The following is a 26,710-nucleotide window of genomic DNA, read 5'->3' on the forward strand; positions in this document are numbered from 1 at the left end:
GGGTAGCTGGAGGGTCCAAGGCTCTCACTTATTTTCCCTTACAGGGAAGACTCTGTCTTTGGGTTTCAGCAGTTTTACTATGATGTGCCGAGGTGAGATTTTCTTTGCATTTATCCTTCTTGGGTTTCCTGGTGCTTCTACAATCTGTGGCTTAAACCACTATCCCCCAGTTTTGGGATATTTTCAGTCATTGTCTTTTCCCCCATTCTCACTCTCCCCTCCTTCTGGGACCCTAATTGTGCACATGTGCAACCATTTGACATTATCCGATGTGTCTCTTACACTCTACTCTGTATGTCTAGCCTTTTTTTTTTCTGTTTCTCTTTAGTTATTTTTCTACTGATCTGCCAACCGTTTTACTAATCTCTTCACCTGTGTCTTCTCTGCTATAAAATTCATCTTTTCAGTTCTTAATTTCAGTTCTTAACTTTTCAGTTCTAGAATTGCCACTTGATTATTTTTCATAGATTCCATTTTCCTGTTGAAAGTCTCCCTCTTCTTATCTATTTTTTTTAACATATTAAACCTTTTAAAGTCTATGTCTGAAAACTCCGACATGCAGATCTCTTGTTTCTATTGTCTGTTATTATTCTTGCTTTTTGGTCATTTAGTCTTATCTTCTGGAATGCCAGATAATTTTTTTTTTTTAGGCGACGTAACTCTTGGTTGACCTCACAGGTTGCAAGGACCTTGTCAGCTTACAATCCCTTATTTTTTACGCCTACAGCACCTGGTCTTCCTAGGTGGTCTCCTATCCAAGTACTCACCAGGCCCGACCCTGCTTGGCTTCTGAGATCGGATAGGATCGGTCTTGTTCAGGGTGGCATGGCTGTAGATCAGATAATTTTTTATCAAATGTCCAACATTGTAGAGATTGCATGAGGTTCTGGATGATGTTATCTTCAGCTGAGGATAAGCAAAAGTAAATCTCCAGAGAAGATTTAGTTTTGCTTCTGACAGGCAGGACAGGTCATTTTAAACCAATCTGGGATTGCACTGACTGAGAACTGTGCTTCAGTCTTTCTGAGTCTGGTCTATATCTGGTTAGCCAGTAGTCCCAGAGGATAGCCTTTTGCCCGCCCCCTGCCACCTGCCCCATCCCAAAAAAAGCCGGAGGTGTTTAACAGGACCACTCCCCTTTTCAAGCCCTAAATTCCAATTCTGACATCCCAATTCCATGGCCCCTGCCCCTTACAAACTGGAAAATGCCTTAGAGGAAAAAGTGAAACCGAATATTCTTTTCTCTCCAAGATCTTGGCCCCTTCAAGTCCTTACTGCCTTGGTGGCTCTCCCATGTCCTTAAACAGAGTCCTTAAATGTTTAACATTTTTACTTATCCTCAGTGAGTGAGTTGGTCTGACACAAGCTGGTCCATCTTAGCCAGAAACAAGTCTAGATGAGAATCTGAAATTAGCACCATCAGATTGTTAAATTAATTGTGCTATGCTGAGTACTTGCAATAACGTATTACTGTTATATCCCCATTTTATAGATGAGGATACTGAGGCACAGAAAGATGAAACTCATCCAAGACCACAGAATAGCAGTGGTGGTGCCAGATTTGAAACCTGGTGTCCTGACCCCAAAGCCTGCGCTTTCAATTTAGCACAGTGCTTGTTAGCTTTGGTAAATGCTTGTTGAATGACTGAAACACAGAGAATAGGTTCTCCTCAAGGCCCTGTGGATAAGCTGCTGAAATTAGCATTTACATTGCTCAAATGTCAACAGCAAAGGAGGAGACAGGGGGTATTTTGTGTGATTCTCCAGAAGGTAAACTCACTTTGTTCCTTCCTTGGCTTAGCACACCCAGTTCAAGAAAAGCAAATGCCTGCCCAGGGGCTGAGCTTCCAAGTGCTAATTGCCAATGAATGAGTCTTATTTGCTTCTGGTTGGTGGGGTTGACTGTGGAAGATAAATCTATTCCCAGGGTCTCCACCCCAGGCAGAGAAAGAACTAAGGACCCTTCCTGTCTCCATCCTGGTTAATTGGGATCTGGGGTGCACAGGGGTGAGGTGTTGAGGTCACTCGCTGTTGCAATTGAATTTTCAGCACCATTTCAACCTGGCGGGCTGAGGCCCTCCAGTTGGGGCTGTTGCAGTACTGGATACTGTTTTGTTGCTCTGAGCTCCATTGTGGGGTGTCACTGGTGCTATTCACTAAATCTTTCTGGTTCTGCAGCCTTCTGAACACATGTTAAGATTGCACTTCAGGGCCAGTTTGTGATTAGGTGGGGCCGTGTGACTAGTTCTGGTCAAAGGATTGTGACATGGATCACTTCAAGGCTGGAGTATTTAATTTCAGAGGCAGGATCCTCCCAGTTGATGCTATTGCAATCTCAAATCCTTCAAGCTGTTTCTACTTCATCTCAAGCCCAGCCCTCAATTGCATTGCATGAGCAGGAGGGAAGGTCATTACTGTGAATCTTGAGTTGCTAGGATTGGAATAGTCCTTCTCTTTAGTGAGCACTCTAGGCTGCTGAGCCTGTAGAGATCACCTAGTTTAAACCCTTAATCTACAGGTGGGGGAAACTGAGGCTTGGAGTGGAGAAAGTCATGGAGGGAGTCTGTGGCCAAGCCAGACCAGAACCAGGCCTTTCCCTACCCAGATAGAGCTCTGACCATGGCCGTTAAGTTGCCCATGACCCTGATCAAATAGTCACCACCCTGCTGCCCTGCCTCTGGCAGGGGAGGCCTTGTGGTTTCTATTTGGGAGTCTAGGCCAGAAGCAGTTTGGAGCAGAGGCAAATGCTCGAGGCTGAGCCTCTGGTCATTTTGATCTGGTTGGGTGACTTGAGAGGGCTGGGGCCCCTTTCTGAGCCTCAGCTGTCTGAATGTAAAGGGAATGATTTAACCAGATTACTGTCTCCAAACGTGTCAACCTGCTGCCCCACCTTGAATTACTTGTGGTTAGTGGAAATGGAAAACTGTTGAGAAATTACTGTCGATATACCTAAAGGGCTCATAAAAATGATTCATTTATCTGTAATACCGCTGTTCTTTGCTTTGGGCTGGGATTAAGTCATTCCCTTGAGAAATAATCTGCACAGAGTTTTTGATTATGGAGGAGGAGTGCTGAGCATTCTTCCCACACTAATACAGTTGTTCTTCACCAAAACCCTGTGAGCTGTTGCAATCCTGAACCCTGTTCGCAGTGAGGAAACCGAGGCCCAGGAGGGCGAAGGAACTTTCCCCAGCTTCCTCAGCTGTAATTGGTAAAGCTTGGATTCAAATCTGGTTCTGTTAGATTGAAGAGCCCATGTTGTTTCTGCTACATCATAATTTCTACTTACTGGAAGATATAGAGATGTTTGATTATTAAAAATATATAGTAATTGATTATGACTATCCAGCGAACGAACCATCAATAAGCTTGAGGCCCAAGGAGAGTGGTCCTCAGTACGTGGAGGCAGGAACTCTCAGTGGTAGGGAGTGGGGAGAATCCCTGTCTGAAACCCCTTCAGGTCAGCCTGCCCCCCACCCCTGGCCCAGTCCATGGATCTAGGATGTCTGCGTTGTGTGAGAGCAGTTGCTTGAAACTGTCAGGCCTCCTGGCCCCAGGTTCCTGCTCCAAGGGCCCAAGAGCCTCCAGGTGAGGGGGCTGGAGCTTCGGCCCAGACATCAGCCACTGTTCCTAGCCCCCTGTCTTCCATGTGAGATCGAGGGACTCATTTACTCAGTCTGAACTCTTTACCCCTCACTGAGAACCCCTCTGTTCCCTTTAATATTAGCCCTTCAGTTCCCCCTCAGTCCCTGAAAGTCTGGGCCAGCCCAATGCCCTGGTCCCTGCTAGCTCCAGTGCTCTCTCTATCCCCAAACCTCTCTCCTGGCCACCACACTCCCTCCTCAGGGGACCTCCCACATCACCATTACTCATTACCAGCTTATTCACCGCCCTAGAAGCTCCCAGCTTCTGCCAACTGAACTGTCTCCCCAGAGCCCAAAGAGATGCCACCACTCCCACCACAGCCAGTTCTACAGGGCCTTCCCCACCCCAAGTGATAGGCATGGGCGTGTGTGCGTGCATGCGTGCGTGCGCACATATGTACACACACACGCTGGAAACAAGGCTTGAGAAAGAAGTCTGAAGGTGTAGCTTCCAAGTTCCTACATCTGATTCCTGGCCCCATCATCCTCATCCTTGAGTGCATGTGCATGCACGCACACACATCATACGTGTACAAACATGTATGCTCAGTGATCAGACATACCTAGAAATACAAACACAGATGCATCACACATTGAGAATTGCAGACACAGGCCAACATGTAGACAGACAGATATTCTCTCAGTTGTCTGCCTGTCTGGTGGAAATGAGCTGCTGCTCAGCAGAAGTACCTTTGGAGAACTCCCTTTGCCTGGGAGTGTCGGGGTGGAGAGAACCTTCTTTGGTAGTGAGGAGAGGTGATGGGGGGTGGGAGGCAGAGCCTATTCCAGCTGCTCTGAGGGTGCCTTCCCATTTATAATGGATTCCATGCCTGTAACAGGCAAGTGCTTGCAGTTCCCCTCACCGGGGCTCAGTTTCACTGAGTTTGGTCTAGATGGTCTCTGCTGGTCCTGCAGGCTCTGGTTTTTGCCCAGCTGAGGGGTGCCAGTGACACAGGACTCTCTCTGTAGCAATCAAGCTCTGTGTTCATTAGACTAACTCTACACCCAGCTAGGTGAGGTGACCCTTACTGCTCTGGGCCTTCTGTTCTCTTCTGGGTCCTCCCTGATGCTCTCAGACTTGCTCACCAGACTCCTTGGGCCACATCCCCAGCAGGGGCCATGTCTGTGGCCAGCCTGGACCTCAGACACCACTCCATGCAACTCAGCTGCCTGGAGCCAGCAGGATGGGTGGATAGAGAGGAATGCAGACTGGCTGGAGTGGAAGTGCCTCCTTCCAAGGCTTTGGGACTAAATCTTCCCCCTCCAGCCCAAGTCCTACCTTCCCCACCCCCAAGGGACTTCAGCATCCTTTGCACAACTGCCCTCCTCCCACACCATGCTCCAGTAGTTCCTTGGCTCCTTATCTCTAATGGCCAATCCTCCATTCAACTCAGCTACCCTTGTCCGCTAAGGACCTCATCACCCTGTCATCACACTGAACCATTTTACTTCTGAGAAATCCAGACATCTCACTCTTGACAATAACCCCATTGCTACCACTATGGAGACACGTGTATAGCACCTACTACGTGTCAAACACTGTTCCAATCCCTTTATATTATTAACTCATTTATGCCCTGTGACAACCCTAGAGGTAGATGCTACTGCCATCTCTATTTTCAGATGGGGACACAGAGGCTCAGAGAGGTTGAATTACTTGCCCAAGGTCATAGACATGGTAATAACATGTGGCAGAGCTGGCATTCAAACCTAGGCTGTGTGTGTTCTAAACCTGTACTCTTTGCCACAGCTCTACAGTGCCTCTTGCTACAACTGCTCTTTGAGCTGATACGATCCTGGAACTCTCCGCGGTTTCTCCATAAGTCTCTTGCCTCCACTTCTGCATCCACTAAAAACTCACACTGCCTTACTTTAGTATTCTTTTGCAATTTACCTTGTCTCGCAACTTAACTTGTTCCTTTGCCCTTCTGCAGAAGCTGCTCAGCAAAGCCTCAACCCTGCGTCAGTCCAGCTTCCTGCCTCCTCCAAGTTTGTGCCCAAACAGCTAAGCCTTGTAGGTGACATGAAAATCACAAACTGGGCAGCACAGGCCCTCTGTGCATCCATGTCTGTGGCATGTCTCAGGTCCTCAAGGCTCCCGGGAAATCTCCCCCTTCCTAGTCAGTGCTCATCGATCCACTTCCCTGTGCCTGCATCTCCTCCTGGAGGCAGTCAAGCCTCTATCTCTTAAAACTAAATCCTCCTGGAACCCCACATTGCCTGTTTAACACTCTCTTCCCTTCCTGAAAGTACTGTCTATGCTCCCTACTTAACCTTCTCAAGGGTCAGTGCACTCCGGTCTGGTTTCTGATCCATCACTTGGCTCTTTCCAAGGCCACCAGCTGCCTCCTTGTTGCTGAATTCAATGAACACTGTTCAGTTCTTAGTTAACTTGACCTTTCCACAGCGTTGACTCCACTTAACCTTCCCTTCTAGAAACATTCTCTTCCTCTTGTAAATAGGCTCCTTAAACTTCATCTTCTCCAACAAAGCCCAGACAACAGCCAGAAACCGGGCCTTCATCCTCGCTCCTCCTTCTCCCTCAGGCTTTCCTCCACATATTTCCGATCCCATCCGCCACCAAGCCCTGCAGATTCTTCCCTCCAGGTGTCTCTAGAATCCAGCCTTTCCTCTCCAGTCTCACTGCTACACCACTTTGCCCTCTTCCCCATCTATCCCTATGGGTTAAAATTCCAGCCCTGGCTCCCTCAGGTGGTGGATCTCTGGAATTTTGCTAGAGCGGAGCTGAGCTCACCAGGTGTCATCTGGTGAATATGCTGCTCCCTGGGCCTGAACCATGATGTTGACTTTACCTTCACCTGGCTAACTGCAACTCATCTGTCAGAGGGCAGCTGGGAGGTCACTTCCTTCAGGAAGCTTTCCTTAACTCCCCAAATCAGCAGGTGACCGACGACTCCTGTGTCCAGGACTGCATCCTCCAGTGGTCTTCTTTGAGGATCAGGATTATATCTGCCTTGCTTGCGACTCGCATCCCCAGTAGAATGTCTGAGTCTCCCAGGGGCCCAGGGAAGATTCGTTAGACAAATGGTGAAGGAAGGAATTGATTGGAGGAGCCCCTGATATGTCTCCTGCCTTCCCGGCTTCCTCTGTCTCTTCGTTTTGAAGTCTCTCTGTGCCCACTTCTCTCTGATTCCCTCCTCGCTTTGGGCCGGGGAGGGTGGTGGGAAGCTGAGTGGGGACTAGAGGTGTGGAGTCTAGGGTAGATTTTTATTGAGTTAAAGAGGGGGAGGGATCAGGGTAGAACAGAGGGGGCCCAAGGCAGCCACTCTGTGTTGTCTCTCTTTTTCCCGTTTCCCTTTGTCTCTTTTCAAATAACTCTGTCTCAAGGCTGCAGGTCCCTGACCTCTTGTCTGGGCAATACTCAGTCCCCTGCAGTTCAAGGCTGGATTGAGTGTCTCCTCCATTCCTTAAAGCATCCCCTTCTCCAGCACCCTCTCCTTTCTCCCCTCTCGTCTCATCCCCTTGCCCTCCCTCCGCCCACCCCCAACTTGTGTGGCTTTCTCCTTCCTGAGCCATTATCCCCCTGAACACCCAGCGCCAGCAGGAGGGAGGGATCCCCCGAGAGCAGAGCGGGAGTCGGGGATATGGCGGGGAGGGACCCGACTTAGGGTGGGGTGGGGGCAGGGATGCCCGACTGATCCCCCTCACTTACCGCCTGGCGACTCGGAGGTCCGGGGCTCCGCGGGTGGGCGAGGGCGCTGGGGGCCGGCGGAGCGCCAGGCCAGCGGTGGGAGGCGGCCCTGCGGGTTGCAGCTTCCTCGTGCCCCTTCGGCTCCCCTCTGACCCCGGGACGAGCGGCGATTTCACCGAGTGTCCTGCTGCCCCTCCGCGCAGCCCTTCTCCCCTCACTCCACCGTTTCACGGGTTTCAAGCACCCTGCCGAGAACTCCCAGTCCTCCCACAAGCCGGGGGCTCGACATTCCGAGTACGCGGGGGACACACAGCCACTCGCTCTACAGCGGCGAGGGGTGCAGGTCGCACTGGCTCTGTCTTCAGCCTCAAACAGACTCCCCACCTTCCCTGGAGGGGGTAGGGATGGAGCTGTGGGGGCAGGGAGATTTTTCCAGGGATGGGGCTTGTTCTCAATCACCCTCCACCAATCCTGCCCCCAGAAAGGGGTGTGGCCACGAGTCCCTTAAGAAGCCGAGTCTCTCCTGGTGGGGCTGGGAAGGTCTCGCTGGGGTTGAAGGATGGGGAGGGAGTGCCCCGGCTCCAGGCCCAACAGGCTGGCCTGTGTTAAAGAGAAGACTGGCTGGGGGTGGGAGGTGCTGACTTTCCAGAACCTGGAGTTCAGCTGGAAGAGCATCTCCTCCAATCTCCTGCTTCATTCATACGCCCATCCATTCATAAACTCTCCCTGATATAAATAGATGCCTGGCACCCTCCATCTTGACAGTGGCCCTATGAGGAAGGTGCTGTCCTCATCCTCCATCTGCAGATAAGGACACTGAGGCACAAGACCTCATAGCCCCTTGCCTGGCCCCTGAGGGCGGACTCAGGGTGTGAGTCTTAGCCCCAGACTCCAGCCCCAGCCTGGTCAGTCCCCCAGGTTGTCCCAGCAGGGATGTGACATCCAGAGGGCTGCCTGGACCAAGCACTCCCCAGCCTTTGGTGTGTTCTCAGCACCCACCCCCAGGCCGGCCAGGCGCAGCCACGGTTGAGGTCAAAACAGGACAATTGGACAGAACCCATTTCCTTTATTGAATAGACCACTGGCAGGGCAGGGTCTGATGACCTGTCCCTGTCCACATTCCCTCCAGTGCTTAAATATTAGGGAGTTCAGGGGCTGCTCAGAGGTGAGAGGGCACTTTCCCCTAACACTAGTCACCACACCACCCCTGCCTCCTTGGCCCAACCTCACCTTCCAAAGCATGGATGAGGAGAAAGTGTATGTCTCCACATGGACCACTCCTGTGACCAGAGGGAGTGGAGGTACCAGGAGTGGAGATACACTTGGGGAGGGGGTATCTAGACATTCACCTGCACTGGGGGGAAGGAGGTCTCAGAGAGCCCATGGCAGAGGGAGAGAGAGGAACCAGAGGCTCAGGCCTCAAGAACTCACACCTAGTTTCAAGGATCCTTTGAACCCCACTCAGTTCCTCTACAGTGGCCATAGCTCTTGCTTTCCCATGTGTTCATTCCTTAATTTATTCCACTCTGATCCCTGACATTGCTCGGTGCCTTGCCCTGCCAGGCACTGGAGATACTATAGTCCTGCCTTGGGGAGATAGTGGCTGGGAAGGGTTGATGGTGGGCTGGAGTGGGGGACCATCCTCCCCACAGCTCAGGCTCCACTTCCCTCACTTCCACCCCCTCCACCTTTGGGCATCTTTTGGGGGCACTGCAGGTAAGGATTGAAGATAGACAAGAGGAAGTGTTTCCTTGTTGATCAAGGAGGGGCCACCAAGCTTGAGTTATTGTTGATGAAAATGAGGTTGAGGGAAAGGAGGAAAGAAGAAGGGGCAGGGAACAGGTAGAAGGGAGGAGGAGAGGAGTGAAACTCAAAGAGGGGAGCTGACTCCCCTAAGGCTGGAGGAACTCCACTACTGGACGGTGTTTATGAAACTGAGCCCCTTTATGGCGGTCTGTCCCTCCATGACCAAGGAGTTGGTCCCTGTACCCTGTGCAGAGAATAACAGAGGGTAGAGCCTTGGGTGGGGAGATAGAGGAGATCTGGGTGCCATGCCTGGACCCACAATCTCTCACTGTGGGACCCAACAAGTCTTTTTCCTTGCAGGGCCTCAGCTTTCCCATCTGTACGGTGAGATGGTCTCTTACACTTTTGGTTGGGTTTTGCAAAATTTACTGGGTACTTTCTATGTGCCCAGCCCTCCGCCCCCCACTCTCAAGAGGGGGAAATAGATGAGGGCCACTCAGAGTTTTGGGCTGGGGCTGTGGGGAGGCTTTTGGGAGGAGGTGTCATCTGCATTGATCCTTCAAGAATGAGACTCTTCCTAGCTTGTCTTCTGCTCACCAAACCAGGTCAGGGGCCACATGGAGCAGATGTCTGTCTAGAGGTCGCACAACTGCTGTGCATTACGGGTGCAGATATGTGAAGAGTGCTGTGGGTGGAGGAGCAACGTCTCCTGCACAGCCGCAGGCACCTGGGCCAGGCCTCTCTCACCCCAACCCTGTGGGTACATGGGGCCTTGAAGTGGCTCTCTAGGGAAAGCTTGGGGAATGTTTTCTCCCATTAAATTAAGGCATTAACATTTATTGAGCACCTACTGTGTGCCCTGACGGTGACTGGAAAAGGGCAACATACAGTAGGTTTAAATAGGATTAATAATTGTTTTGTGAGAAAGAAGACTTCAACCTGCCTGGAGACTGTTGAGAGAGAGTGACACAGGCTGGTGGAAGAGAATGAGGAGGGCACTGTGGTTAAGGGGATTCTTGAAACTGGGCCTTTAAAGGTGTGGGGTTTTGATAGGCAGAGAGATACAGGGCCGCCTTCAGGAGAAAGAACGTAAGCCAAGGCTTGGAGGCTGGAATATGTTTAGATTGTTCAGGAGCAGTGAGAGGGTTTGGGAGAAGGAAGGCTGGAGGTCTTGTCTGAAGTCAGATCACAAAAAGCCTTGAATGTTAGATTCAAACACCAAAAGTCTCAGAGGGCAGGGCTCAGTTCGGGAGCTATTTCCTCCTGGAAGCCTTCAGGCCCATGCCTTACCTGGGCTCTGTCATGGCAGTGACCACTTTGTCTAGAATTCGCTCTCGTCTGGTTCATTGCTGCTAAGGTCCCTGAGGGGTTGTCTGGAGTTTTGATACCCTCAAAAGAATCTGATCCAGCCCCTCGATCCAGCTGGTGAGCCCTAGAGGCCCAGGGCCAGGCCTTGGGGGCTGAGGGACTCAGCCAGAACCCTGTCTGTGGTTCCTGTGGGCCTGTGGTTCACTTCTGTGGCCAGGATGGAGCAAGGAACTGGGGAATCCCTGGGGCCCAAATTCCAGAGAAACCAGCTAGTAGATCAAAAAGGAAAGGAAGCTGAGCTGCAGTCCAGAGAGCAAAGCCAGGTCAAGAACCTGAAACAAGGCCCCCCGTGGGGCTGCCAGTGACACCTTGCTTCAGACCCCACCCTCCTTCACATGGAATCTATTGCCAAGAGCCTTGGTCAGCTGGACAGATGCAGGTCTGGTGTCTCCAGGGCCCGGTTCACCTCTGGTGTGGATCCAGGAGGGCTCTGAGACTGGTGTGGCGGGCAGGAAGGGAGGGCAGGGCAGGGGGCAGCCCCTTGGCCCCTGCCTCAACCCTCTCCAGTGCCTCGGCCCCCTGGCTTCAGCTTCTCCAGAGTTCTGCTCACGGTGGATAGGCTGCTTCGGACTCCTAGGGGAGAGACCAGCACGAGGCTGCCTGAGTGGACAGATCTCTGGGTCAGAGCAGCCCAGAAGGACCTGGAGGCAGAGCAGGACAGAATGAAGAGGGAAGGGAGTCCCAGGCTGCAGTTTTAGACCACTTTAAAGAGGCATGGACGATAAACTAGTGGTTATCAGAGGGTAGCAGGGAGAGGAGGGAAGGCAGACAGGGGCAAAAAAAATTTAAATCATTTCTTCAATTAAAAAATTAATTAATTAATTTTAAAAAATAAATAAAGAGGTATGGACGGTCAGAACGCCCTGCAAGAGGACAGTAGCCTAGTGCGGGGTTAGAGGCAGGACTCAGGGGCTGACCACTTGATCTCTCTACCATTTCCAAGCTGTGTCACTTAATTACCCTGCACCTCAGTTGCCCCATATATAAAGTGGGGTTAACTATAGTACCTTCCTCATATGATTGTTCTGAGAATGGAACAAATTAATATATGTAAAGTGCTTGGAACGGTGTCTGGGATGGGACTTTTTGCTGAGATTAGGCCTCCTACCACTGGCACAGACCCTGTGGACTGGGACTGTCTTTGAGAAACTCCTGCCCTGGAATTTTCCAGTGTGCGGGGATGGGGTAGGAGGAAGATGCTCAGTTTCAGGTACCAGTGCTGAGAGTTGGATTCCACAATGGGAGAGGAGAGTGAGAAAATAAACTGGGGCACAGGGCCTAGAGGAGGGGAAGGGGCAGTGCGCTGCCCCCTGTCTCGGTGTCCGTGACGCTGGGCACGGCAGAGAAGCCCTGAGGACAAACAAGAGGGGCTCAGCTCAATTCGGAGCAAGATGGGTTTTGACTCAACGCATGGATGAACCACTCGGCTTTGCGGGCTCTGTGAGACTGGGGAAGCTCCTGCATGCCCCTCCAGGTTGCTCCTGGGTCCCACAGAGCTGCTCAGCCAGAGGGGGAAGGTGGCAGATGGATTCCGGAGTTTCTGGAACTTACCATCTTTATTGCCATTGGTGCTGGATCTTCCCTCCGCATGGTCTGGCCCTGGGTGGGGGTGGATTCTCAGGCTCCCTGCAGGATGAGATCACCCCGAGCCCCTTGGTCACTAAGCCATTCTCAAATCAAGTCCGGCTTTGGGAAGGGAAGTCATTTCTGCTGTATAATCTCCATCCCTGTTGCTGTCTTTGTTCTACTGCATTCGTTTAGGTCTCCCACACGATCTAGGCTTGTGTGGGAGGGGAGTGGGGATGGAAAAAATGGGCCCTTGAAGGAGAAGATGGAAGATTTTTTTAAAATGAGGGTCCTGGGTAGAACTGGGGCTATGTGAAGCCCCCACAGGCGTGATGGAGATGGGATCGTGTGGGGAGCTGAGATGAGGTAGGGGGCTATTCAAGGGTCCTGAGGTCTTGGGGGAGATGGAAGGTCTCGGTAGGGGCTCAGGGGTAAAGTGGAGTGATCTGGAAATCTTGGAGGCTTGGGGAACATGGAGAGTCCTATCAGGGGAGATGGGAGTTCTAGACACCCTGAGCTAGTTCAGGCACTTTTGAGGCAGACTGAAGTCTGCTACACTGTAGTCATGGCAACACCTGCGCCACACACCCAAACACATACACACAGCAACTCTAACACACACAGCCAGGAGCAGTCACACATGTGGGCTTGGCTTCCCCACACAGTGGGTCACAGGCTTATACACAAGGGGTCTCACACAATCCTCGGCAGAGGATCTTCTGGGTGGAGAGGACTTACCTATGTTAGGCAGGATGTGGTCCAGGTTGAACCGAGCTTTCAGGAAGGGGTAGGCCAAGATGAGGAGCCCTGGGAAGAGAGACACAGAGGGTTTCTGTGATAGGGAGGGGCCTGGTGAGTGCGAGATGCATGAATCTGCGGGTGGGCTGTGAGCCTGGGAGATGGTCTATGAGGTGATATAGGTATGTATTGGAGGAGCACAAGTGTGCAGGTTGGGACTCTGGGTGTGTAAACGTGAGCCTGTGAGTATGTGTGTGGGGTAGTTCCCTAACGCCTGGCCCCAAAAGGGGCAGGGAGAAGTGCCTGTCTGGGGAAAGGGCTACAGGCAGTGCAGGCCCAGGATCCTGGCTCCACCCAACTCAGGTGAGGAGCGGTTCAGCTTTCTTCCTTCTCAGCTGCTGGAAATGGGGCCAGCTGCCACCACCACCACCAGCTCTCCCCTGCCCCACCATCTCCTAGGAACCCCAGGTCTTGCTGACTCCTCGGCATACTCCTTTCTACACAGACTTGGGGGAGGGGGGTAGCAGGAGAGCAGGGCCTGCCCAGCCCACTCCCACTTCATCCCCGGACCAAGCGTCTGTGGAGTTTGCAGGTGCAGATACCCAGAGTCCACCAGCCTGGTGCTTCTGGTTCTGCTTTTGGCCTGGGGTGGTGGAGTGGGGCGAGGGATGGTGCTCAGCATCGCTGTGGAGATATCAGTGGAACTGGCCCAGGTAGACAGATGGGCAGATGCTTGGACAGACAGATCCACTGCTGAGACATACTGGGAAAGAAAAGGAAACCCTTTGTCTGAGCTACATCCTGTCTTGGCTCAAGGAGAGTCCACTGGGAACTCAGTTCTCTTTCACCTGCCCCCTGTCAACCCAGCCTCAAGAGGCTCATGAATCCTACCACAAACGTGAGAGCCCAGGCCTGAGGCTGGAGAGCCAGAGAGGAGTGTGACAGCCAGCCCCCTTCTCCACGTCTCCTCACCCTGGCCGTCCACGGAGGGAACCTCACCCCAACCTTTCTCTCCCTCCCTTGTACCCCCAAAGCTGCCTTGCTCACGCCTCTACCTTCCACCCTTCCCAACCAATTCCTATTCATTTGACCATGCCCCTGCTCCCCCTCTTAGCCCAGCACCTGCTCACCCAGACTAGCGGCGCCAATAAAGATACCACCCACGGCAGCTGCAGCTTTGGACACAGAGACACCGATGATGATGCTGCCAGCCACCAGGCCAAGGGCCACACAGGCCAGTTGCAGGCAGCGAAAGTCTCTGCCGCTGATGGGGATGTCCATGCAGGTCTACCCAGGGCACCGTCTCCAGCCAGTGGGGCCTGTTTCCGGAAAAGCCCTGGAGGTCTTGATCTTCTTAGACGTCTCCTTGTTGGAGCTCTGCCTTCAGGGTGGGAATTTCTGGGCAGTAAGAAACTGGCTGGTAATCCTTGGATTTATTTGCAACTCTATCCCACAGCTCTCCTGGGGGCCCCCACCTCACCTTGACCTGGGATCTCTGCCAGGTCACCCAGCTTACTCTTTCTCCCTTAAGGGCCCCTGAAGCTGAGGGCCACTCTTAGGACTCCCGCTTGACCGCATCTTGCTTTGGCTGCCAGAATTCTGGAGAGCTGGGCCTGCCCTGATAGCCGTCTCTTGGGCTCAAACTCAGCCCAAGCTCCCCTGCCCAGGACATCCTGCCTCTGCTCCCTGGAGCCTGCTCAGCTGCCACTTAGCCTCTGCTTATTAAAGTTTAAAGCAGCGAGGGAGGTTGGTCCAGGGGCCAAGTTCCTCTGACATGTAGGCAGCAGGGGGGTGCTGAGTTATTCATGAGATTGCAATGTGAGCTGCTGCCTGGGTCTCAGAGGCCCACTAGGGCAGTCAGCCTAGGTTCCACTACTGGGCTCTGAGGGGGGAGGATGAGTGGCTGGCAACATGCTCAGGGCCCACCTTGCTTTCCCTTTGGCTTGGAGGTGCACCTGGGGCCTTTTCTTGGGGACTTGGAGCCAGAGTGATGGAAGGAGACCTGGAAGAGGCTCAAGAGACAGAAAGTGACTGGGACAGGAAGAGGAGAGGTGTCTCTCCAAGTGCATTCTGTACCCCTGCTCCCCCATCTCAGCAACTTCTGGCTCCCCGGCAGGGCTGATGGGTCCTAATTTGAGGCCCCCCTGCGCCTCAGGTAGGCTTGGTATCCACTCTCTAGTTTCCAGTGGGCTGAGAGGGTGAGCCCTTCCAGCCGCCTAGGAACCCTGGCTGGGGGCTGATAGGAAGGAGCAGTGGTGGGGAATACGGTGGAAGGGAAAACACATGGGCTAGGGCTGGGAGAGGAATCAAAACTGGAATCAGAATCAGTGGGGGCTGGGTGTCTGTGACCTGGATCAAGAGACTGGAACATGGATAGCGCCTCCTGATCTCTGGACTGAGCTCCTCTGCCCAGCTTATCTGACCTACTTGCAGGATCCTCCAACTCAAGGCCAGGCAGTGCTCACCCAGCCCAGCCAGCCCAGCCCTGTCGCACCCCTCGGTTCCAGCCCTCATCACTAATTGCATTCTCTGGCCCTTTGTGGATCAGGGTCTCCCTGGTCCCAGAATGTGGCCTGCACCTACACACCTGGTCTCAGTCCCCAGGGTCTCATCACCGGCCCCACCGGCCCCTCTTTGGACTCCCCCCCGCCAATTTCTCTGTACCATATCTACAGTCTGGCACAGCTAGACACACAGGGTCTTTGCCTCCAAGGTGCCCCTCCCCTTCTCCTCTGCTGCCCTCCCACTGAGTGTCTGCTTGGCCCCAACCATGTGGAGAATACCTCCTCATTCTGCAGGACCCTTCTCAGCCAGCCCCAACTTCGTGAAGCCATTTCTGACGGCGCCTGAGTGGGTGGGCTGCCTATAATTGCTGCCATGTCCCCATGCCAAAGTGCCCACCACCAGTCCTCATTCTCTCTCTGTCTCCCTTGCAGACTGTGAGCCACCCAAGGGCAGGTTTGGGGAGTGAGCTCCATAGAATGCCATGGCTATAGAGGACCGGGGCTAGGCTTTTGGACACAAAGCAGAGCTCAGGGAAGGCTTGGACCTGCACGACCACCTCAGGTTGGCAAAGAGGAGGCCCATGGGCACCATGGGACCTCTGTCTCTAATGAGAGGCTTTCCTTAGTAGGGGCGGGGCCCTACTAAATGTCGCCTGAGCTTCAGCTGAGGGAAGGCACTGCCCAGATGCTGGAGGCCTGAATAGGGACAAGTATGAACTCAAAGGTATGTAGAGAGGAGAGGGGTGCCTGCAGAGCACCTATGGGTCCCCTGGGCTGTATTCCTGGCCACCATAAGAGGAAGCCCCTGGAGGTGGGCATTCCCCAGCCACAGCCACTGCCGCCAGCATTCCCTGTGCCTCTTGCCAGGATGAGGTCTGATTATTCCTCTAATTAGGCATCAAATGACGGCCCATGTCTCTGTCACACATAATTGATCCCCCACTGACTAGTTTTAGAAGGAGCCATCAAAATAATTGTCCATGAAAACATGTTCCTGAGATGTCGAGCTTTGGGAATCTAAACACCCTCCACAAAGCCCCTGCCCCCATTACGTGTGTGCGTAACTCTGGACGTGCACGGCCTGCGCCGGCCGATCTCAGGGCAGTGCTCCTGCACCATCAGCAAGGCAGAGGCTCTCGGGCCATGTCTCCCACCTTGCACTGTGAGACTTGGGCCAGCCGCTCCACCTGCCTAAGCCTCACTTTGCTCATCTTGGGAATGGGGATGGGGATGGCGATGGCTGAAGTCAGGGAGGCCTGTGCCTTGTGAGTTTCAGATTTCAGAAGAACACTCTGACCTCTAAAAACTGGAGACCAAATTAAAAATTAGAGTTTTTCTTTGACATTGGAAACTCCTCAGAGCACGGATCAGAGGAGGAAATATGGAGGAGGAGACATACATTAAGCCATTATCAGCTACAAGATCATAGAACCACAGAACCACATTGACTTCTTTCTAGAACAGAGGAGGAAACAGATGTGGAAGGATTGCCCCGGAGTTCCAGGTAAAATCTCGGTGTCCTGATTCCCTGCTCATCTGGGAAATACTCTAGTATATTTCTGCCCCTGAATTTCTAAACTGTCTCATTTGAAGTAGGAGGAATTGGCAACCCCACCATCAGAGGGAGACACTGTATTCAAAAGAATCAGTCAAGGCCCGCATCTTTTCCTCATCACAGGAGAGTGTCATTAAGGGCTATTGGAACTTTTGTGATGCCTGCTCTTTCATTGATTACAAATGTAGAGAGAGAGGCTTGCCAGCTCTTTCCTCTATATAGACTGTATCATCTCTGAAAAAGGAAATATATGCTTGTCCTTGGGTGATGTGCTTACTCTAACAGGTAAATGAGATAAGCCCAAGGCACTAGAGCTAAAGCATCCACCCCTCTCCCACCCCATAAGCATCAGAGCTCTCCTCCCTGAAGCCTGGTTTCTCCAGGCCCCAGACTCAGAGTGTGGCCAGGCCATGGGTCACTGATGAGTTCCATCACAAAATCTCTCTGTCTCCTGTTTTGGCCAGGACCGGAGGTTGCCTATGAGCTTTTCTTTCCCAGATGCATGAGTCCAAGGGCGGCGTGGAAGTGAAAGGAAGAGTGGGAAAAAGGCCTCAGTTTGGTTTAGTTCTGTTTATTTTCCTCGAGGGGTGAGGACCCTGGAAAAGAGAGTGATTAATTCACCGATCCTCTGGGGGACAGGCAGCTTTCTAGGGCTGTTTGGAAGCTGAAGTCAGGAAGTAGCTTCCAAGGCAACTGCTACCATGGCAACAAGAGTGCCAGCCATGGGGGAACCTTGTTCCTCCATCCCCTCCAGACCTAAGAAGCTGGAGCCGTTGGCACGGGACCCAGTCACTGCTATTCACAGAGCTGGGTCTTGCGAGGGGCAGTCAGGAGGGAGGGAGGAGGGGCCCCAGAGCTCAGGCAGGTGGACACTGGAGGGAGAAACACTTGATTCCTATGCCCAGGGCCCCTCGATGGGGCTCAGACAGGAGTCCTCAGGTTCTGCTTGAACCAGGATGGGCTGGGCCTGAGGCCTAAGGTCTGGGACATACCGGTCTGGGACCAGCTCTCTTCTAAGGCACAGCCCAAGCGTGAGTCCTAGAGCCCGGAACCTGCTGCCACAGTTCCAGGCCCCAGAGCCTCCCTCAGCATGTCGGCCATGGCTGCCTCTGCCCAGCAGAGCCAGGCACATGGCCTGGTCCTCAGAAAGGGCAAGGGGCTTCCAAGGTTACCTAGTGAACTGTGGCAGAACTAGAACTCAGGGCCCCTGGCCCCCACAGCTGCCCTTCGGGGGGAAAGCAGGGACAGAACAGCCTGTCAGAAGGAGGATCCCACAAAGGGCCAGAGGCCAGGCCCATCTAAAAAACCCAAGCTCATCTCCAGCCACACAAGCCAAGGAAAGGGGGAAAGCTCCTCTCCACCACTGGGACCTAGTTAAGTAATTCTGCCCCGGGAGACAATAAAAATAACTATGACTATCATAGCTAAGTTATTGAGCGCTTATGTGTATGCCTGAAACTGCTCTAAACACTTTATATTTATTAATTTATGAACTTTCACAATAGCACCATGAGGTCAGCATGCCCGATTTTGGGTTGAAGAAACTGAGACCCTCAGAGATTAAGTAACTTGCCCAAGGCCCAAAGATAGTAAGTAGCAGAGCTGAGATTTCAACTCTGGGCAGCACAGCTCTGGGTCCCGAGTCTCTCTGGAAAGAATTCCAGTTCTACCTTCCTAGCTGTACAGCCCCTGGCAAGCTATTTTTGCCTTTCTCTGCTTGCTTTTTCATGTGAAGTGGAGTAAATAATAGTACCTAACCTCATAGGACTTCTGTGAGATTTAAATAATGTAATGTTTGTAAGCTTCTCAGAAAGTACCTGTTACTTAGTAAGTGGACACTAATGCTGGCAAAACCAGAGTAGGCATAGTAGCATTTAAGCAGAGCAGTGGAGGATGAGGGGAACCTTGCCAGGTGGACTAAAATGGGGAAGCGGGGCAGTAGAGGGCACAGCCTGAGCAAAGGCACAGAGGCATGAGAGCTGTGTGCAAGACAGGGTGGGAGAGGGGGATGCTTGGTGCAGGAAGCCCCCGGAAGTCACACCCCTGCTGGCTCAAACTGGAGGACTGACCATGCTGGGGCTGCAGTCCACAGACAAAACTCATACCTTGGTTCTGAGTCCCCAGGGACTGGAAGACTTCGAGCCAAAAGACTCAGATTCTGCAGGCCTGTTTTTCCAGCCCATCCCACTCCAGAATGAAGACAGGATGTGAGGGTGGTAAGGCCTACTGCAAAGGGGAGACTGCCAACAGAAAGTATGCCATTATCAACATGGAGGCATTGACAGTGCAGGATAGCTGGTAGCCGGGCTCATCATCTGCCCCAGAGTGGAGAGCCCCTAATCCCAGCTCCCTGCTCTGCTCTCCACAGGGTGAAGGGTGCCAGGGCACCCAGTCCACTGCCCTGACACTCAGGCCTCCCTCTTGCTACTTCCTTGGCAACTTAGAAAGGCCCTTCCTGCCTCAGCCCTTTCCAGCCTGTTTCTGAGGATTACATGAGACAACGCACATGAAAGCCCCTGCATGATGAACACGAGGGCTGTGGACGTGAGGCACCATTTTTCTTTGTTGCCAGCTCTGGCAGGATAAGCACAGTCCTGGGAACACAATGGATCTTCAAGAAGGGCTTAGTGCTGCTTTAGATAGAGGGAACTCTGTTCCCACTTGAGTGGGTAGGCTGGGCTGTGTATAGGGCACATCTCTTAAAGCACTTTTTGAAATGGCTTGTGTGATAGTTGCTGACACCCCCTCTTCTACCTGATGAGGAGATCCTAAAATGCAAAGGCCATTCTTACTCATCTCTGGGCCTTGGCACAGGATAGGAGACTGACAAATGTTTGATGAATTTCATTTCCTCTCCTAAAGAAGAAAAGCAATCACATCTCCTTTACCTTGTTTTACGAACCCAGTGAGGTGCTATATTTAGAGGGGCACTTTCTCCCCGCGGGGCTGGGTTTGGTCCCTCTCCAGAAAGTCTGTATTCCTCTCAGGTCTGCAGGTGAAGAAAGGATGATCAGGAAGGCCATGGCTAGAATTTAAAAATTTTATTAAAACAAGTGTAATGTATAATGGCATTGTTGTATAAATATCGGTCTGACATATGCATATCGATTATCTTTAGGTAACTCCGTAGCTTAGCTTATCTGATGCCAGATTTGCCTTCATGCTGTCCGGCAGGCAGCAAGCACCACATCGCTCAGACTAGGGCGGCTGTGCTGCCTTGAACTGGCTCCACATCAGGCACAGAGCTTCTTCTAACTGCCCCAGACCCTCTTCTAACTGCCCCAGACCCTGTGGCCTTCCACACCAGGCCTGAGGGGTGCAGCAGCAGATTCAGTCTCTAAGTTGCTTACTATCATCTTAACAGCTTAAAAACAATTAAAATAATAGGAAACAGCTGATTAAAACCTTCCACATGCATGGACATTCAGGAAAGAAGAGCGAGCCATTGCACGCTCTGGAAAGTCCATGGGCTTGCAGTGGGAGTTTAAACTCCCATCTTTGCTGGAAAAGCATGGTTAAAAAAACAAACATTTTTTAAACGAAATAATACTAACTTTAGCAGCAATCCCAAACAAGGAAGAGGATGATAAATGAGGGACACATTTCGGTCACGGCAAAGAAAGATTATGTGCTTCTCTGTGCAACAGACTGGAAGACTGATCTGGCTTCTCAAATGTGAAACCTCCTGCCCTTCCCTGAATTGAGGGGATGGCTTTGCTCAGCCCAGGGAGAGGACATCTGGAGGACAGAGGAAGGTAGAAGGACCGCCAGAGGGGGGTGACAATGCAGAGGGGGAAGAGCCTCTGTCAACTGACACTTCTCAACACTGGCTCCCTGAAGGCTGGAGCCCCAGCCGCCCGCTGCCTGCCTGCCAGGCTGGCGAGAGCAGGCTGGATCCAGAATCTGCAGGCGGGTGAGCAGGTGGGCAGGAGCCCAGCAAAGAGATGCCCCTGCCTCAGGCGATTATGCAAAGTGACAAGTGATTGCTTTCCTTTTCAAAGATAACCCCTTTGGAAAAGCTTTTTCCTTGAGGACTCTGGGGAAATGGGAAATGGTAGGGTGGGAACCTCAGGGCCCTCCAAGAAAAGATCTGCCTGGAGATGCACAGCAAGTCCCTCTGCCTGCTCTGCAGACTTTGGCCTCACAGGTTTCCAATGCCTGGAGAAGCCAAGAGTGGGTCAGAGTGCTGTGGGTGTCGGGTATGGTCCCTCATCTCCTCTGCGGCCTGCCTGGGCCAGGGCCCTCCGACGGGCCAGGCGTGACTTGGCGGGAGGGGAAAGCTTCATGGAGCAGAGGCCCTGGGCCAGTGCCTCAGACTCCTCTGCCAGTTCATTCTCCTCATGCTGAGACAGCTCGTTCTCCTCATGCTGAGACAGCTGGCGGTTAAGGGCGATGGCCTCAGCGGCGAAGAGCGTCAGGTCCATTGTGCTGCTATTTCTGTAGGGTCAGAGGGAAAAGCGGAGAAAAGAGGGAGGCAGCACTCAACGGCGTCAGCCAGGCCTGGTCCCTGACATTCCCACCAGCTGCTGCAGTTCTATACGCGCGGTGGATTGTTCTGAGCCTGCCTGCACAGGCTGCTGTCTCCAGAGTTCTTCTTGCATGGGTTTGGAATCTGACTTCGCTGAGGCTGGAATGGCTTTGAGCCTCAATTACTGTCCCTGGACTTAAGAAGAGCAAATGCCCTTTCTATTCAGAGCACCCTCCTCTAAGTCCCCACGGCTATACAAATAGCTCAAAGGGCCATGACACATGAAACCCACCCATGTACATCCCTGTCCACTGTCAGGGCAGGAAGCTCCAAGAGCAGGGGCTGTGCCTTTATGTCTGTGTCCCCAGCTCAGGGCTAGCATATAACAGTCACTTTGGGTTTGCTGAATAACTCTGCTAAGGTAGATCTGAGGTTTGGAGCTCAAAGCATCTGGATGCAGCTCTAGAGAATCAGGTAGGAACCCAAGCCACACAAGAGCATTTTGGCTCATGTGAACTGAGTCTATAAAGGTATAAGACTTCCCTGTGTAACTCCTAGAAATGGCCATGAGGTTGGTTCCTGGAGGCCTCCCACAGTGCTTTCGCCCTGGCCCTTTGGGAAGAGGGCGCTGCTCACTAAGAACCCGATCAAGTGTTAAAAGGCACTACAGTCAAACAGAACGAGGTTCAAAGTTGAACTCCCAAGGTTACTGTGTGGCTTTGACTAAGTTCATTATCTCTATTCCTTGGTTTTCGAATCTATAAAATGGGGTAAAAGGAACACCTCTCTCTTTGAAATTTATTGTGAAGATCATGGTTATAATATATATAAAGCCCTTCACACCATATGTGGCATGTGGTAAGTATTTACTATACAGTGGCCATTATATTTTCTTTTGTCTAGTGCTGTGTAAGTCACAATTAACCCCACTAGTGGCCTTACAGTGTCCCTGATTCCTGCTACTTTCACCAACCCATAGCAGCAGAAGGAAACCTTGGTGTGAGTAACCCACGAATAAGGTCTGTCTTTGGGCTGCAAATGGTGATTTCTTGTTAGGATCAAGTGGATATGCAAGACAAGATTTTCTCTTGCACACAGCACAAGGAGGGGCCTTGCAGGTGCTTGAAGGCAGGGGAAGCTATCAGCGTAAAAGAAGAGAAGAGAGGGAGACAGATCTCTTGCAGGGAGTAAAGAGAATAGAAGTGGGGAGAAGGCAGGCTAGTCCCTTCAGGAGGAGGATATCTGAGCCCAGAGACGACCTCCCCAGCCCCCACCTCCACCCCAAGGTGGCTGAGACAAAGTCAAAAAACCAAAGAAGGAAAAGCTCTGGTGGTCGTGGCATTTACCTCTGGAGGACTTGCGGCGTGGGGAGTCCCCTTTCTGGAGCTTGCTAGAATGGGAAGGACAGATGTGTGGGTAAGTGCTGCTCCCTCCTTCAAGAGCTGCCCCCACCCACACCAGAGTGAGTAGGTTACTACAGGCTCTGGCCCAGCACGGGGGCTTGGCCAGGCTTACCTGCAGGATCAGACCTCCTAAGGAGAGAGCAAGAAAGGAACAGTCCTCAACCAAGCTCCCTCTGCATGGAGAGCCCTCTTTTTGCCTAGCAAAGTCTTAATCACCCTCCAAGACCAGCTCTAGGGTCTCTTCCCGCTGTGAGACATTCCCCCTTCCCTGCCACTTCCTTGCCCCAAGCACAGGTGGGTCCTTGTCCTTTGGTGCACCTAGCACTTTTGATAAGTACCTGTCACACTATCTTGCCATTTATTCTCTTCTCTCCCTCTCCCCATGAAGACAGGGACTTGGTATTACTTGTCCCACTATTATCAGCATCTGGAATGTGGGGGGTGCTCAGTAGAGACAGCAACTCTTGGGTGGCTAAGATTTATCCACTCAGAGACTCTTGGGTTGGGTCCCCATCTGTAACATGGGGCTGTCAAGGCCACTGAGGCTAGCTAGGGCCTGGCAGGTCGAGGGGACACAGTGATTCCAGGAGGTCTGGCAGACCCCTTGGAAGGGCAGAGGTCAAGGCCCATAACTAACCAAGGAAGATGGTTAAAAATGTTTTCTAGTGAAAACTAAGATCTTTAGTTTGGGTAAAAGCCACCATGTGCCTTTTGGGCAAACTGTACCCAGAGTCCAGAACCACAAGGAGAACAGATGTACCCCTAGTGCAGCCATGCAGTAAGCAGGGCAGTAAGGCCTTGCTTCTGGGTGCTCTTAGCTAATGATCTTTATATACAAGGCAACGGCACTATAGGCCCCAGTGATGACACTGGGCTGCTTCTTGGGCTGAGTGCCTCTGCCAATAGTGGGATGCATGTACTGAATCCCCCAGAGGCCTCTGTCTGTTTCAGAGAGGCATGGGTCAGCTAGGGGCTTGGTCTATGGCTCAGGTTAGAGTCAAGTCTATGACCAGTATGGGACTCAGTCTGGGGCTGAGTTAGGACTCAGTTCACTTTACATGCACAAGAATTAAAGCTGCCATACAATCTCCCTCCAGTTGAGGTGAGCTACCTGGGTGTAAGCGCTTCCTCATGGCTATGATGCAGGCCTGAGGAGGTGGGACGCCACCTCTCCTTGGGTCACTCACCCCCTGTACCCACGGGTGTTGCAGAACTTGGGCAGCGCTCAGTCTCTGCTTCGCATCTCGAACCAGGAGCTTGGAGATGAGGTCTTTGGCCTCACTGGAGATGTGTGCCCAGTCTTTGTCAGGAAACTCATACTTGCCTTCCTGGATGCTCTCAAACAGCTTGTTCTAGGTAAAGAAGATGTCTCCTGAGGCCACACTGGCTAGGGGATGGGCAGGATATACCTGTCATTGATCTGGTCACCCTGGGTCCAAATAACCTCAGTTGAAGCTGGGGTATGCCACAGATCAGGGCCCTCTCTAGACTCCCCACTCTCCCCTAAATCATCAAACCGCACAGAATGCCCTTGGTGGGCTGGGATGGCTATGCTTCTGGAGGGCTGGGTGAGTGATGTATAGAAAGTATCAACTAGAGAACAGAGCTTGAATTTCTTGGCCCTTTACACAGGGCCCTCCGTGAACGGGCTCCGGGCACCCCCTCAGGTCTCGTCTCCCACCACCATCACACTTTCGCTCTTCTTCCCTACACACGCAACTCTCGCAAACCTCTGTGTCTTTGCTTGTACCTTTCCTTCTACTTGTATATCTTGCCCCTCTTCCCCTGAGGTAAGATTCATCCTTTCAGGCTCAACCTCAGGTACGGCCTTCTCTAGCAACCCTTTCTGAACTCCCGGCTGGGCAAAATACCCTATTATCTCTATTTCACCTTGTGGCTGCCCTGAGACAGAGAGGGAAGGGGCTTTATCTACACGCTTCCGGATCAGGAACAATCCCAAAGCCCAGACCTGCTTGGCATCCCACAACCATGCTGCCACCCAGCCAGCTCTTTGCAATGGGTCATGGGGCTGCACTCACCTGGCACACCCTGCACACCTCTCCCCGGTCCCAGCCACAGTCGGCCCCACAGTGACCGACAAAGGGGGGGTAGCCACTCAGCATGATGTAGAGGACCACGCCCAGGCTCCACAGGTCACAGCGCTTGTCATAAAAAGTGGCCTCCTCTGTGAAGACCTCTACCACCTCGGGGGCCATGTATTCTGCAGAGCCACACTGTGGGGGCCAGGGTTGGGGAGGAAGAAGTGGCAGAGAAGAGAGAGGCTTAGTCATAAGGAGAGAGGATGGCAAAGAGAAGAATGAAATGGCACTTAAGCAAGAGGACAGAGTTACAGAGCAAGACGCTGTCAGGAAGGCCAGCCAGAGAGCCCGCCTGATGCCACCAAGATGCTTAGAAAAGCTGGGCCAACTGAGCATTTAGTAACTGAGTCCTATCATTCCCCATGATCCTTGTGACCACCTTCTTATCTTTTCAGGTTCTTCTCCAGGAAGCAGAGACCCTTGGTCCAGAAGTTCCAGGAATCTTTCCCTGCCTCAGTGCTCTATAAACAGTCATTTAATGTACAGGTATTTAATGTGTCAGAAGCACGGCTCTGGGAGGGAGATCTGTGCAGATCAATTCCATAAAGCAAGGATTTCTTAAAGTGAAGTCCTGCCAAGCTTCCCTGCTAGCTTAGAGCAGAAAAAGCATAAGGATTTAGAATTAAGAGACCATCAAAGCTAGGAGAGCTCTTAGAACAAATCCACTCTCCCTGCTCCTCCCATTTATAGACGGGAAAAAACAAGGACTAGAATGGGACAGGGATTTGTTTAAGCACAGCAGTGGCAAACCCGGGATCCAGGATTCCTTCCTCCCATCTGATCAAAACAAAACAAATTCTTTTTGCTCCCCTCTTCATCATTTCAGGTTCAGCAAGAGACGCCCCCCACCTCCAACACACACAACTAATTTGATGGAAAGATCGTAAGTAGAGAAAGGACATTTTCTCTGTTATTGGCAATTAGAGTTAATGACCATGAGAACAAGGTAGCTCAGTGTCGTAAAAGCTAATACACAAACATTTCTAATAATGTTACTTAGAATAAGACATGAGCATATTCCAATACATGTCTTAAAAAAAAGGTTATTAGGAAGATTCACTTATAAAACATGTAAATCTCAAAAGAATCGTAATAATTATAGTATACTGAGTATGTACAGAGATGTCTTAGGAAGAAGTAGCTCCCAGCAGCACCATCTGGGCATGGAGTGTTAAGTGAGGGAAGCAACAGGACAACTGGGCCAAGCGAGCCTTTGTGCAGAGAGCCCGGGACCTCTCAGCTCTCACCACAGACGGACCACACTCTCTATCCTCCATCACGAGGTGATGTGCCACATCTTTGGCAGTGGAATGGGTCTCTCAGAGCTAACATATGCTCATATAGCAAAGGCTGGCCCGGAAGTAGTGGTCTGTTTTCACTTGGGTTAGGAGTCAGGGCTCAGCCTGTTCTTGTAGATACAATTTGTCTCGTCACTGGCAGAGGGCCCACCCCAGGCTAAAAGCTCTAATGTCAGTTTCATTAGCAACTAAGCACTGGGGCAGGGAGGGTGTTATCAGTACAGAGCAGTGAGCCAAATGACAACTCAGGCAGCAGGAAGGTATAGATACACTCGCTTTTCCTTCCTTAGCCCTCTGTTCCGGACTCCAGAGCTTTGGGTCAGGGGCACTTCCAATGTATAGAAGCTCGGAAGGAGGTGGCACATACTGGAGTGGTCAGCTCTGGTGTGGTTATGGGGGTGCAGGAGTTATTCAATTTCACTCCACTTCCCAAGTCAAAGTCACAGATTTTCACTGGGGACACCTGAAAAGGAAAGCAGAAAGCAACGGTTACAAATAAAAGAAACCAGAGGGCATGCATGAGGAGACCGATGGGACTATGTGGGTACATAGTTGTGTGGCTGCCACACTGAAGCCCAACTGTACCTGTCAGGTCATGTTTACTCTCTTCAGGTAAGGAATCACGTGAGGATTTATCCTAAGATGTTCTCTTCCCTTATTTCTCGACTA

General features: G+C 51.9%; 2 protein-coding genes and 1 pseudogene across 11 annotated transcripts in view; all 3 read right to left on the reverse strand.

The window, feature by feature from the left end:
- Positions 1–718: 718 nt before the first annotated feature.
- LOC120623188 (uncharacterized) lies at positions 719–837 on the reverse strand (annotated as a pseudogene).
- Positions 838–10,655: 9,818 nt separating this feature from the next.
- KNCN (kinocilin) lies at positions 10,656–14,810 on the reverse strand. 2 transcript variants are annotated; one of them, XM_039885287.1, is made up of 4 exons: positions 13,845–14,810; positions 12,715–12,783; positions 11,962–12,036; positions 10,656–10,983 (listed from the first exon to the last, which is right to left on the reverse strand). In XM_039885287.1, exons 1-4 carry the CDS (start codon positions 13,993–13,995, stop codon positions 10,904–10,906), a joined length of 375 nt encoding a protein of 124 aa, XP_039741221.1. In that variant the 5' UTR covers positions 13,996–14,810; the 3' UTR covers positions 10,656–10,903. The 2 variants fall into 2 exon arrangements, with proteins under 2 accessions (XP_039741221.1, XP_039741230.1); XM_039885296.1 differs by lacking the exon at positions 12,715–12,783.
- A 4,989-nt stretch (positions 14,811–19,799) lies between these two features.
- The window catches only part of MKNK1 (MAPK interacting serine/threonine kinase 1), a 40,238-nt gene continuing 33,327 nt past the window's right edge, over positions 19,800–26,710 (reverse strand). For 8 of the 9 annotated variants that reach the window (XM_039885231.1, XM_039885195.1, XM_039885205.1 and 5 more), the window contains 5 exons: positions 26,409–26,504; positions 24,684–24,878; positions 23,832–23,996; positions 22,588–22,631; positions 19,800–21,210 (listed from right to left, as the gene is read on the reverse strand). In XM_039885231.1, coding sequence (XP_039741165.1) covers positions 20,952–21,210; positions 22,588–22,631; positions 23,832–23,996; positions 24,684–24,878; positions 26,409–26,504 — 759 coding nt within the window. In that variant the 3' untranslated portion in view covers positions 19,800–20,951. The remainder of the gene's footprint in view (positions 21,211–22,587; positions 22,632–23,831; positions 23,997–24,683; positions 24,879–26,408; positions 26,505–26,710) is intronic. The other variant, XM_039885186.1, reaches the window with a different exon arrangement.

Source organism: Pteropus medius, unplaced genomic scaffold (assembly GCF_902729225.1).
Source record: "Pteropus medius unplaced genomic scaffold, Ma_sr-lr_union100, whole genome shotgun sequence".
Taxonomy (NCBI): domain Eukaryota; kingdom Metazoa; phylum Chordata; class Mammalia; order Chiroptera; family Pteropodidae; genus Pteropus; species Pteropus medius.